This window comes from Cyprinodon variegatus, unplaced genomic scaffold (genome assembly GCF_000732505.1).
Source record: "Cyprinodon variegatus isolate N-32 unplaced genomic scaffold, C_variegatus-1.0 Scaffold457, whole genome shotgun sequence".
NCBI lineage: Eukaryota > Metazoa > Chordata > Actinopteri > Cyprinodontiformes > Cyprinodontidae > Cyprinodon > Cyprinodon variegatus.
The window spans coordinates 562373-575564 of record NW_015150910.1 but is presented as its reverse complement, the minus strand read 5'-3'; the positions used below and the strand labels follow the sequence as shown (position 1 = coordinate 575564).

Sequence of the window (13192 nt, the reverse complement as noted above, 5' to 3'; positions counted from 1 at the left end):
CATCCATCCATCCATCCATCCATCCATCCATCCGTTGCCATGTATACGGTACATAAATATGGTTACAACAAGGTTCCCTTTGAGCCTGTAAAAATGTATATTGTATAAAACCAGTAAGACTCCAGGCTATGTTACCGTGTGACAATGAAATGCAGGAAAATTGAATATATTCCTCTATAACCTCTTTATTATTGTATGTTCCTATTTTAATGAAAATCCTGTTTGCTAACACAACAGCCCAACATAAAGTTCTGCTACATGCTGGGTTCTGCTACAACATCTCTGTAAGCCTGTAAACATTCAGAAGCAGTTTTATAATCACTAGCATCTAATGTTTTTTGTACCTACTCATGCAGCCCAAATAAAAACACTTTCATCTTTATCTAAACTCAATAAGATGTAAGTCTGCTGATTCAGGTGAACAACCATAGTTTCTAACTCTTTATCTCTTCTCTTGTATTTTGACTTCTCCTCCCTATCACTGCTCATTGCTTTGTCTGTTTTTCAGGAGAACCTGTTGCGTCTGATCAACATAGCGTACAGTGTTCGTGGCTCACGGGACCTGCTTCATCCTGGCAGGGTATGACTGATAAGAGCATTGTTTTCTGTCTGAGTCTTTCTTTTTCGGCCAGCCCACCCTGTCTGCCCTCCACCGCTGTTTGTTGGTGCCCTTTTACACAATCAGTGAGATGGGAATACCCTACCAGGCTGCCTAAAATAACACTACCAGACGGCTGCAGATGCACTATGCTTGTCAGGATCAGAGGAGCAGTAAGGGGTGCCTTTTTTGATTTCACCATTTTTTCTCTCTCTCTTTTTTTTTTTGAACTGTCAGGTTTTTTTGAAGGAGGGGACCCTGATGAAGGTCAGCAGGAAGAGTCACCAGCCTCGACATTTGTTTTTGGTAAAGGCTACTTCCTGCTTGTGCTTGCATTACACTACAGCACGTACAGTTTATCACGGTATTTTCATGGGAATGTAAAAACATGTAAGGTTTACAGATATTTAAATAAAAAAATATATGTTTAAAACATAGAGGGAATAGTTCTCAGCCTGATCTATTTTCAAGTCCAGACTGAGCTTGTAGGAGCAGTGGTTTCCTGGCAGGATGTTTCTGAATGCTAAGTTCCTGAACCGGTGCTTTACTGCCGGTAGAAGGAAGGCTGCAGGGATCACTCAGCTCCCTGAGATCTGTAAGATCCACACAGACATCCTACCGTTCTTCATGTGTCCGTGTTGTTAGCTACTTAACTCTAACCATATTCAAATAATGTTTGAGCAAACATAATAATAGTGCGTTGAGCCAGTTTGTGGAAGAGATGCACACCCTATACAGATTTTAAATTACTTGACACATTCAATTAAAGTTTCAATTAAAGTTAAGTTTCGACCTATGACTGTCACTGATTTAATTTATGTTCTGTCGGGCATTTCAAAAATAATTTTTGGTGATTTTGATGAAGCCAGTTAACAGATTTGATCCATGTTTTTAAGATGATGATAAACTTATAGTGACAATTGAAGGTGCTTAAGAAACCATTAATATTTTTTAGCAAAATACAAGCAAATTTTTGCTGTATATCAGAACATAAAGTCTTTCCCTGTAGCTTTAGATGACATACTGTATGTTGTGAATTGGTGCCATATAAGTACATTGAACTGAAGAAACCTGAATTAAAGTCATAGCCTTTCAAATATCACTTGCAAATGAAACCTGTTTACTAAGGCTGTTTTATTAAACAGGTGCATTAAATTGTGCAGCTGGAATCCTAGTCAGCACACAAGGGTATTGCAATGCATTTAATTATTTTCAAGAAGATATAGTATATATTTAATGCTTTTATGGAACTTATAGTAAAACTTAAGTTTCAACAGTTGCAACTATATTATCAACCTTGGGGCTGTGCAGTTATCTTATATTAGGATATACTTTTCTCTAGATGAATGTAAATTGTTATTGAAATAAATCATTTTTCAAGTAACAACAAACAATACATTCTAATTTGCCACAGATGCTAATATGGATTTGGGTGTGGACCTTGGCTTGGTCACTCCTGCTCATAAATATGCTAGGGTTCAAACCATTTCATTGTAGCTCTGGCTGTCTTTTAGGGTTTCTGCCTTGCTGGCAGGTAAACCACCAGGATTGTTTTTTTAGGATTGCACTTTAATTACCCCATTCATCTTCCCATTCTTCTGCTACATAATAAAAAAACAAAACCAAAGAAACCCTCAGCATTATTTAACCACCATCATGTTTCAATGTCTTCTCCAATTGTCATTTTTTTTAATCATAGATCATATTCTGCATCTAGGTTACAATTCTAAAACAGATCGGTCTCATGGTTTTGTGCAGTTCTCTTAATAGCTCCTTAACATTTATAATCAGATGATAAAAGCCTCCCATTATTTTATTTGTATAGCATAAAAATGTTTTTGTGGTTTTAAACTTGTTTAAGTTAAAATTTATAAGTTAAAAATTAAAAATTTCGAGGTATATAGGCTAAATGCTTCAAGAGCTAATCTAGTGATATGAAATATCCAGACAGTAATCCATTTCTCCTCCCTGAGTAAAAATGTCAATACCTATATACGCTGAAGAGTCAATAAGTTGAAGAAATTAGCTGGTTTTACTTATAGTTTGAACCAGTCTGGCTCTATAATCTGGTTGAATTGTCTCTATCAAGTGCCTTAAGATGACATGTGTTGTGAACAGAGATGGGAAGTAACGAAGTACAAATACTTTGTTACTGTACTCAAGTAGATTTTTCTGATATTTTTACTTTACTTTACTACTTATTTTTATGGCGACTTTTTACTTCTACTCCTTACATTTTTACACAAATATCTGTACTTTCTACTCCTTACATTTTTAAAAATTGGCTCGTTACTTTAGGTTTGAATAATTTCAATGGAGTTAACGTTATTATTTTTCACGTCATCAATACCAAATTCAATCTAATTGGATGGGAATCTACGTTGCATTTGACGCACCACTACAAGATGAATCGACAGATTCGGCAGTATTCATTCGCGGCAAATCATTGCAGCTTGGTGGCGGTGGCGTTAACATAGTAGTATGGACGACGAGATGATTGAAAATGAACACAAGGGAGATCTAGTCCTATTGGCAGACATCCATTTAAAATGTAGGCAACGGCATGAAAAAAGTGGTTTCTACTTTTACTTTTATACTTTAAGTAAATTTACTTAAGCCTGTAGCCTGTACTTTGTTACTTTTACCTGAGTAAAGAAGTTTAATCAGTACTTCCACTTTTACCAGAGTATTTGTTAACACAAGTATCTGTACTTTTACTCAAGTACGGAAAGTGAGTACTTTTGCCATCTCTGGTTGTGAATTAGCGCTATATAAATATAGTAAATTGAATTGTCCTTTAATTGTAAGTTTGTTTTCATTAGGAGTGTCTCTCAAACAATCACTTCAAAGCAATAACCAGGAGCAGGAAGATAGTTTAAAAGGATGTACCCAGATGTGTGGATAATGAGTCAGATTATGTTCTCTTAATGTAATAAAGGATGCTAGGATGATTTAATTGATCCAAGGGTACGGTCTTAGAATCAATCTCTTCCAAAGCATTTTTTTTAATCATTTACATCTTATGCTTGAAAGTTATTGTCCTAATTACGGTCCCAAATGTCTTCTTTACTGGACAATTATGAAGTTACCTTCAAAGGAATTAGATAGGAATCAAATGCATAATCTGGAGACAGTGCAATTTTTTTTTCTATACATGAGAAAAGGTGGTCTGAGAAAGCTCTAACTACTGGAGGCTTTTTTTTTGTCTGAAGTGACATCTAGTGGACAGTTGCAGCTAATACAAGAGTCTGGTCTGGTGACTTTATCCCCATTTTTTATATTTATCCAGCCGCTAACATTTAATCTTGGTTGCAGCTGTTTATACCTTTATTCTTCAGGGTTAACAGTGAATGCTTTGTCTCCTTTTAGATGAATGACATTCTGTTGTACACCTACCCCCAGCAGGATGGGAAATACAGACTGAAGAACACATTACCCCTCAATGGGTTGAAGGTCAGGTTCTCATCTTTTCTTGTCTTCACTTTGATTTATAATCACAGTTTTTCTTGACCGTGTCTCCCAATGCTGTATATTTAAAACATATGCATTTAATCTGTCTCTCACATTCGAATATTTGTGATTAAATTAACAGGTCAGTAAACCAAACATCCCAAATGTCCAAAATGCCTTAAAGATAGAGGGATCAGACATTTCCATTGTTTTGTCTGCCAGGTGGGTCAGGCTGAAAAAATCTTGTAATTATAAAATGAATACATAAACCGAATGAGATCAGATCAGTAGAGTTGTGTGTGTTTCCATTTTGCAGCTCTTTCCTAGAGAGGGAGGACTGGTATTATACTCTTAATCGCACTGTGACTGAACGAGAGAGAGGTCCTGTGGCATTAAACAGCAACTCTGGAGAGGTGAGAAAATCACATGTTCATGCACCAATGCACCATTGTGTTAAACTCACATGCAGACATCAAGGGTATAAATGTTGAATGAATTCTAGAGCTTTAATGATTGAAATAAACTGTCTGTTATCAAGGGTAAAATGATTCAATATATTGACTCAATGATTTAAAGCAATCATTAGGTGCACATAATTATTTTTGAATATTCTTCTCTAACCAAAAATTGTCCATGCATACAGGTTTAAAAATATATACATAGTTCTGGAATGATGCATCTATGATTGGATTTTTTTTTTCTACTCAAGGGGTATGAGTTAATTTAAACCTTTTAATAGGGATCATTTTGTTTTGTTTTTTTCCCCAGAAGATTCATGTCAACCTATATCATTATTATACGTTAGCACAGTTTATTTCATTTTGAATGTGGTACTACATTATCAAATACACTCTTACCATGATGATGCCACTACCATGACTGACAGTTAAATTGGTGTTTTAGGATCAAAAGACCCTCACTTTCCCTCCAACAAACATATTTATCGTCAGAATACAAAACAGCAGCCAATTTCCATCATGGCTGAAGGTACTGATTCTGTAGCAGGGGCCTTTATCTTGATCTTCATCATTTCTAGTGTCACCACATCTACTTTATATTAAAATTGAACTGCAGTCCCTGAACTGTTCTTGGATATACTGACCATTTCCTTTAATCTAAGATAGATCCCTGAAACCTGCAGAACATTGGGTTTTTCTAACAGTAAAGCAATCTCTAAGGAAAGACCAAAACTAATTTCAGAATGGATTAAGCTGGCCCATTTGAAGGTTGGCCTCCCCAAAGTTTAAAGTGTAAATAAAACCTCCCCTTTCTATGAGAAGAGTGGTCAAATATTCACCCTGATGGCTACAAAATGTGGTTAAGGTGAAACCCATTAACTCACACATTTAGTTAAGGTATTTAAATATAAAAGTATTCATCTAAAATTTTGATTTTGTCTGAAATACTGTCTATTTTGTAATAAATTTAATTTGACAAAAAAAATCTTCTGTACCATTTGCTTTTTAAGACACTGAAGGCCCCTAGTTTACCACATCCATGCCTGTTATTAGTTTATGAAAATTGTTAGCTGTTGATGCACCACAAAGAGGCTGGATATACAACTTCCCATCAGTTGAGTAGACAAAGCTCTGAATGTTTTTTCTTTTCTGTTTTGCAGACCAGAGATCGTCTTTGGCTGTCTCTGGGAGAAAAAGCTCCCACACTTGTTCCTGTCTCACAAGTGATGATGTGCATGAACTGCACTGCAGATTTCAGCCTCACTGTACGCAGGCACCACTGCCACAGTTGTGGAAGAGTAAGTTATTTAGAATAAGATACTCTAAGAAACTCCTCTCCCCACCAAAATATTTTTGACCTTGCTGAAAGACCATTCAGTCTAAACTACAAGATTAAACTACAAGATTTTTAGTGGATGAAATGCTGCTAACGTTGGAGGTTGATTAATATGTCTTTGTTTTGTTGAAACAGATTGTTTGTCGAAGCTGCTCCAGGAACAGATATCCACTAAAATACATGAAGAACCGCATGGCCAAAGTGTGTGACCACTGTTACAGCGAGCTAAAAAATAGAGGTAATAAAAATAATATTTGTTAACTGAAAACACATCTTTAATTTATATCTTGTAATTAAAATATCCTAAACCTTTTCTTTTTAATTGTGTTCAGGCTTTTTGCTCCATATAGATTTGGTCATTCCCAAATCCAAAATGTACAAATATGTAAAAATGTGTGAAGGATTAAAGGCTATTAAAGCACAAAAGTATACATCTAAACACTGTCCAAGAGTTAAGATATTATTCCTAGTGCTTTGAACACTGGCATCAGGGGACACTAGAGACTGACATTTTTTCGGGAATCCCGGTATAGGATTAAACATTAACGGGAGCAGACGGGATCGGGAGCAAACCAATAGTAACTTAAAAAAACTAGGATCGATGGCAAAATATAAAATAAAATAGAAAGAAAAAAATCCAGTACTGGCGCCGCCATTTTGTAGTTTTTTCCTTGAAGCCTACACTGTAATGCCAGTCAAAAAACCTTCACGACCCAAAAACCAACAGTGCTCTCCCTCTGAGTTTTTCACCCGCGCTCAAAAACAACAATGGAGGGACCAACAGTTACTACAGTTAGAAACAGGAACTTAACTGACCCTTCATAGAAATTCAGATTCAATGTATTGGCAGAAATTTTATTGAAGACAACAAGAATGGGAGTGGTGCAGGAGCGGGAGTCATTCTGAATGGGAGCGGGATGGGAGTGGGAGTAATTTAACCAGGAGTGGGATGGGACAGGATTTAGATTTCTACTCTGGCCCAGGATCGGGACGGCACACAATTTTTTTTTGTGGGAGTGGGACGGGACAGGAGTGAAAATCCACTCCCGTGTCAGTCTCTAGTGGACACCCCAATGGTCTTCTATGAGTTCATGAGGAGAATATTTATAATTCAGTTTTATTTCTATAGTGCCACTTCACAACACATGTAATCTTAAGACACTTTACAGTTCCCCAGATCATACAGTAAAATTGAATCAAAGTTTTCTATCAACGGAAAACCACTTGATTGCATCGACTCACTGACTGGAAGGCAATCCCTCACACTAAGCATGCTTGTAGTGACAGTGGAGAGGAAAATATATTGTGGTTTATCCAGTGAGGAGAAGGTCAGCAGGAGTGCTGTATGAAATGATAAGTGGAAGACCTAACAAACTTGCACCCTGCTTAGAGATGTTAAGTTATTCAGTCTTCTTTCTGATATACCACAGGGATAAATGATTGCTGGTGTCCAAAGTTGTTATTGAAATACAAAAGAGGGCTGCAGTAAGGTGGATGCTGCAGTATTTGCTGGTTTTCTGATCACACTTGATTTTCAGCTTGTTTATTTTACCAAATAGGTATAAGAACAGAGGCTGGAAGTCTCCCAATATAACTTTTTCATTTCCCATACATTACTGATATTGTAGCATTGATTATTGACTGATATCGACAATGAGCCGATACTATATCATATCATCATCCATCCATCCATTTTCTGTCACGCTTATCCCAAGCGGGGTTGTTAGGGGTGCTGGTGACTATCTCCAGCTGTCTACGGGTGAGAGGCGGGGTAGACCCTGGACAGGTCAGCAGTCCGTCGCAGGGCATGACAGAGACAAACAACCATTCACACGCACGCATCGATCACCCATGCTTTTATAATAATTTTGTAGTGTGGAATGATAGAAAAGGCCTGATCAAAGGATATTTCTCAAACAGAAACCATAACTTAACGACATCGGGTAAGAAAATATCTGCCCCATTTCTTATTCTCCAAAGAGTTACAGAAATTTTGAATAACAGAATTGAAGTGTTTCTATGAGCTCTCTAATATCTGAGAGTTTAGAAGCAGGCTGATAATTTCTGATATTCATTTTTTAGCTGATATCTGATTTCCATAATCGGAAATCACTACGTTATACCATAAGACTTAAACTGCAAAATCTGTTATTATGAGGTCACTTCTATCCCACCACTCAAACGCTAGTGAGTCAGGAGAATCTTATACTGTACTTCTACTGTGCAGAGGACCTTTAAGTGCTCACCCAATCCATTTTAAACATTCGGAATGTTTAGTTTTTTTTTCAGGAGAATTTTTTTTATTTTTGATTCCAAAAGCAGGGAGTTATGATCCGCCATCCCAGAACATGTCATCAAATATACATGATAGTGCCTTTAGTAATACCGGGATGTTTATTTCATGTCATGGACGTTAGAAATTCTCTGTTTCAGTTTCAGGTTTTGTATTTTGAAGATGATGTGAGTTGCTGCTTGTGTCTGTAAGTTTTAGCACCTGCTTTTGTCTTGCCTGTGTTTGGGTCTTATTCTTCCATGAAACCAGAACTGACTATTTGCTCATTGCATCTGTAAAAGGTTTAGGTCTTATCTTACGTCAGAAAAATATCTTTGCTCTTGTACTTATCTATCTGAGGAAATGTAAGATTCCGGTAAGGACATCAGTCAGTAGTAACAAATGATTCACAGATATTCAGCCATTAATCATACCTCCATGTCTAGTTTCCTGTTTTGGTTAAAAGGAAACTGTTTGTCTTCACAGGGGGAGAAATGTCCGAGGCTTCAGGCAAAGATAGCCCTCGGCTGAGTCGCTCCAGCCGTCCCCTTTCTACTGTTTTCCAAAGTATTCATCCTCCTAATATATGGAGACATCGAAAAGGGACTGCCTCTTTTACCCAGGTATATTAATGAAGTACCCCCCTCAAAAAGTGACGTTGTTTCTGTGTTGGGTTAATCAAGGAAATATGTGTTGATGTGCAGCCAACAGTGTCAGAAGAAGGCTCCATCAGTGGATCTCTGCAGCGGAGCAAGACAAGCAAAAGGAACTGGAAAAAACTGTGGTTCCTGCTCAAAGATAAGGTGCTTTACACCTACAGAGCCCAAGAGGTGAGGGGAAGCATGCAATCCCCTTTAACCTGCAGAGTATAACGAGTCTTAAAAAAGTAATCATACCATTTTATTTTTCCAGTGCAACTGATACAATTTTTTTTATGTTTCCTGAAGAAACATATTCATATTCATCCCTCTTTCTTTGCAGTTCAAGGCTTTCCAAAGGCGCTGCACATGTGTGTTTACCCCCTTTTTTTGGCATATTATATCAAGCCTTAGCCTTGAGGTCTGAAAACACACTTGGCTTTCTTAGCACATGAATATATTTTGTTCTAAACATTTTCATTGTAACCATGGCTGTGTGTTCACCACCATACTCGGGCTGAAGGATAAACCTCTTTTCCAGAGTTGAGTTTTTTTGCAACCTCTAACAGGTCTTTTTTTGGTCACTGCTGATGAAAAGCACCCCACACCATGATGCTGTCAACACCATGTTTTGCTGTAGGAAATTTGTATTTAGGATTTAGGAGGATGTGCAGCCATAGTTTTCTAAAAAGTTCTGTTTTGATTTCAGAGGACCGGAGCACAGACTTTCACATGTTTGCTGTGGCCTCTACATTACTTTTTGCAAATTTGCACTTTTATTTAGACTGAGATTAATTATTGGATGAGTTCTAAGGGGATTTGGCAACAAGAGTTTATATTTACATTTTTTAACAGTACAGGGGTCTGAATAAAAATGCTAGTTCTTCTTTTGAGTTTTTAGTTCATTTATTGATTTTTAAACAATCCCAATATAACAAATGTAAGTTTATGGCTTTACCTTGATGAAATCTGGAAAACATTCCAATGATATGATTACTTTTTAAAGATACTGCATTTACTCTTAAAAAGAAAATGCATGAAACAGCACAACTGAATACGTAACAAAAATACCACTTGTTATTAATACTGTAACTATCTTCATCTTCAGGAGAAGGTAGCATCAGAAAGTTTACCCCTTCTGGGTTTCACAGTGAAGCTTCCTGACCAGCAGGGAGGAGATGCAGTGTCCAACATTTTCCAGCTTTACCACCAAAACACTTTGTATTACACCTTTAAAGCTGAAGACAACCTCACAGCTCAGAGGTGAGAAGCATGTTCAACTTGGAGCTAATTGTATACATTTAAAAATGTTTTATTTCTGTGCTGTAATTATGATGTTACCTTCTGGAACAAATGAAAGCCCATTAAAAAACACATTTTCATCTGCGAGGGGGTCAACCCTGTTAGTCTTTAGCTGAAGTTTAATTTGTTTACCTATGTGGGTTTATAAATAAGTTGGAGAAAATCTCAAAAGTAATGAATTCAAAGCTTTTATCTTAGAATAGATTATACTTTTTTGTCACCTAGGGGAAATTTTTCATGGATCCAAGTGTGCAGTGCATAGTAGTAGCTGCCATTAGAAACAGTAAATATCCATAAAAATAAATACCAGCAGAAAGCGCACAAATACATTACATACAAACTCATAAGAATTAAAAATAAATATTTAAAAATAAAATACAATACTAAAATAACAAGTAGGACACCAAGTTATTGCACACTTCCCATTTCTCACATACAGATTTAAATTTTTAATTTAAAATTTTGATGGAGCTTGTATTCCTTATGAAGTATGTGGGATGGGTCCAGCAGAACGCTCTGTGCTTGCCTGAGTACAGACCGCTCATAGATGGACTGAAGGGAGAGCCTTTTAGTCCTCTCCATCACTTTCATAGCAGTCTGCACCAGGTGCTGCAACTTTGAATTATACTGTGTGGAGAGACAGCTGAACCAAGGCGTCATCCCAAACCTGATGACACTCTCCATCACTGCCTGATAAAATAAAAACATGATGTTCTGACTGACACCAAACACTGTCAGCCTGCAAAAAAAATACATCCTTTGGTGTAAACGGGAACATGTGTCAACATGATCACCCCATCTAAAAAGGTTATCTTGGTGGATACCTCGATACTTATACAGTACAAGGTGACCTGTTTGTTCTCCTCGCTGTTAATGGACACAGATATCTTGGATTGTTGGAACTTTGTGATACTTAAACTGCTATTGGTGAAAGAATGCTGACTGACAGAAGCAGTGGGTGGGATTGTGTGTTTCAGATCTATTTGATTTGGGCCATTTGTGTCTGTAAGCAATTAGAAATCTTAGAAAATATAGATTAGGTGCAGGGTTCCTCAAAGCTTAATTGTTCTTTATGTGTACCCTTTCAGTAGCCGAGTAAGTTTGTCCATTATATCAGAAAGTTGATTAGTCAAAATTTTCTACAGCTTAATCTTGAAAGCAAAAAGTCACGGTTCGTGTTTTAAAAAGAGCAAGAATAGAGATTAAGATCCTAAACTTAAAGAAACTAAAAGCTAGAATGTTGTTTTTTCTTAAAAGGCCTGTGTGTCATTAATGACATTTAAATTAAGGCTATTACTAAGTTATCCAACTGCAAAACAAAAGAACTCCTTGCAAAACAGATTTGATGAAACCCAATGTGTTTTGTCAAATTAGGAGCTAAAAAAAACTGATGCAAAATATTATTTCAGATGTCTGTAACTTCTAATGTCTGTAACCTTTGTCAGAATCCTGAACAACACAAGGAAACTTATAATATTGCACCAATTAACAAATTGTTGCATTGGCTATGTGTTTTGATTGGTCTTGTAAAATATTAAATGATCTTGGAGCAAAGAACATTTCTGAGTTGCTTGTCAGGTAAAAACAAACACACACTACTTGGGTCATCAAAATCCTTTAAAATGAATTTTTTTTTGTTTTGTTTTTTGTGAACATGTATAATTAACCATTATTCATGTTCACTAAATGTAACTCAATCATGAAATAGCTATTTTTGTAAGGTTTGTATTTTATATGTCTTTTTGTGATTATTAATTTTACAATCTATATAATTTGAATGTCAATATGTTTATGTATTTGTATTTCCTTGATTTAAATCTATTGGATAACCTCAGAATAAATTGTTCCTATAAAAAGTGCTATAAAATACTGACTATGTATAGTTAACCTGCAGTTTATTTTGTCTTTTTTGCTATGCGCAGGTGGGTTAATGCGATGGAGGAAGCCACAAACTTATAGAATCCACCATTCTGCAGCCTTTATTCTCCTACAAACCCTGGTCTCTTAAAAAAAAGTGACTGGGTGTGAACCAAGCTGGAAAGACGATTGAGAAGGCTCTCTTCTGTTTGTTGGCATGTGGTGACCTGCCTTGCTAAACTGAGGGGAAGAAGACATGGTGTTCTTTAAAAAAGAGGCCAAACTCGACCTACTTTGTCCTTCTGCAGCGTCCCCTCCCTACTGATACGGCAGGTGTGATGCCAAGGGCTGCAGGAGATGTTGGCCCAGATACCTGCCAGTGTGGAGCACGGCCTGTCAGCTATAACTCACTGCCCCATTTCTAGGAATTCATTGGATTTTACATATTAAACAAGTAACAAACAAACAAAAAAAAGTTAAAGAAATGTTTGGACAGGTTTAATTATTAATCTGAAACTGAACAAAATGGCAAAAGCACTTATTTTGCCGTTTTTTACATAATTAACACACTGAAGCCTTAGCCAATTATTGCAAATGGACCCATCTTTTATTTGAAATAGTTATGCCTTAATTGCAACATGTGCAATTTTTTTTTTTTACTGCATTTAAAGCACTTGCATAGAATGCAAGAATCTGTTTCATGGCTGTGTACCTTATTGTTGGAGATAGTTGTTTGGGTATATCCGTTTTTTTTTTTTTCCTGCTTGCACAGATATTAAAGGTATACTTCAGGATTTCTGACAAGAGAAGCAGTTGACAATTTTCCTACTGTAAATAAATGTAATAAAGTCTATATTATTTGATCCATGGAGCTGAGGGTACCAGGGTAAGGAATAGGCTAAGGTCAAACATCTTCTGTTTTAAGAGCACTCATATTTCAAACTTGCATTGATATCTCTACTCACAGGGAAGTTGGAGGTTGTGGCCGCCACTGATCCTCCTGCATGAAACTTCTGTGGATGAAGCACGGAAAATGTTTTCATTCTAATTTAAAGTGGTGTAAAAATACTTCAATTCTATACTGCTCTGTTTTCTGCTAGGTACAGATAAACAACAAATTATTAATAACACTGGAATATTTAGATTTACCATACGCTTTAAATGTAACAATTTTTTTTAATGGGGGCTAAAGAATAGGGTGATGCAAAAATATCAACGTTAACATGAATATTGCCATTACTGATAGGGAGGTTTTGACTGCCAATAAATACTGAAAAGGAA

General features: G+C 36.5%; 1 protein-coding gene across 2 annotated transcripts in view; it reads left to right on the top strand.

The window, feature by feature from the left end:
* LOC107093998 (FYVE, RhoGEF and PH domain-containing protein 5-like) overlaps nt 1-13192 on the top strand; it is a 34373-nt gene extending 21181 nt beyond the window's left edge. The window contains exons 11-21 of one of the 2 annotated variants that reach the window (XM_015389390.1): nt 509-580; nt 836-904; nt 3968-4051; nt 4191-4270; nt 4365-4461; nt 5667-5804; nt 5978-6080; nt 8601-8737; nt 8819-8917; nt 9861-10015; nt 11977-13192. In XM_015389390.1, the coding sequence (XP_015244876.1) occupies nt 509-580; nt 836-904; nt 3968-4051; nt 4191-4270; nt 4365-4461; nt 5667-5804; nt 5978-6080; nt 8601-8737; nt 8819-8917; nt 9861-10015; nt 11977-12013 (1071 nt within the window). In that variant the 3' untranslated portion in view covers nt 12014-13192. Of the gene's footprint in view, nt 1-508; nt 581-835; nt 905-3967; nt 4052-4190; nt 4271-4364; nt 4462-5666; nt 5805-5977; nt 6081-8600; nt 8738-8818; nt 8945-9860; nt 10016-11976 lie in introns of both variants that reach the window. The other variant, XM_015389389.1, reaches the window with a different exon arrangement.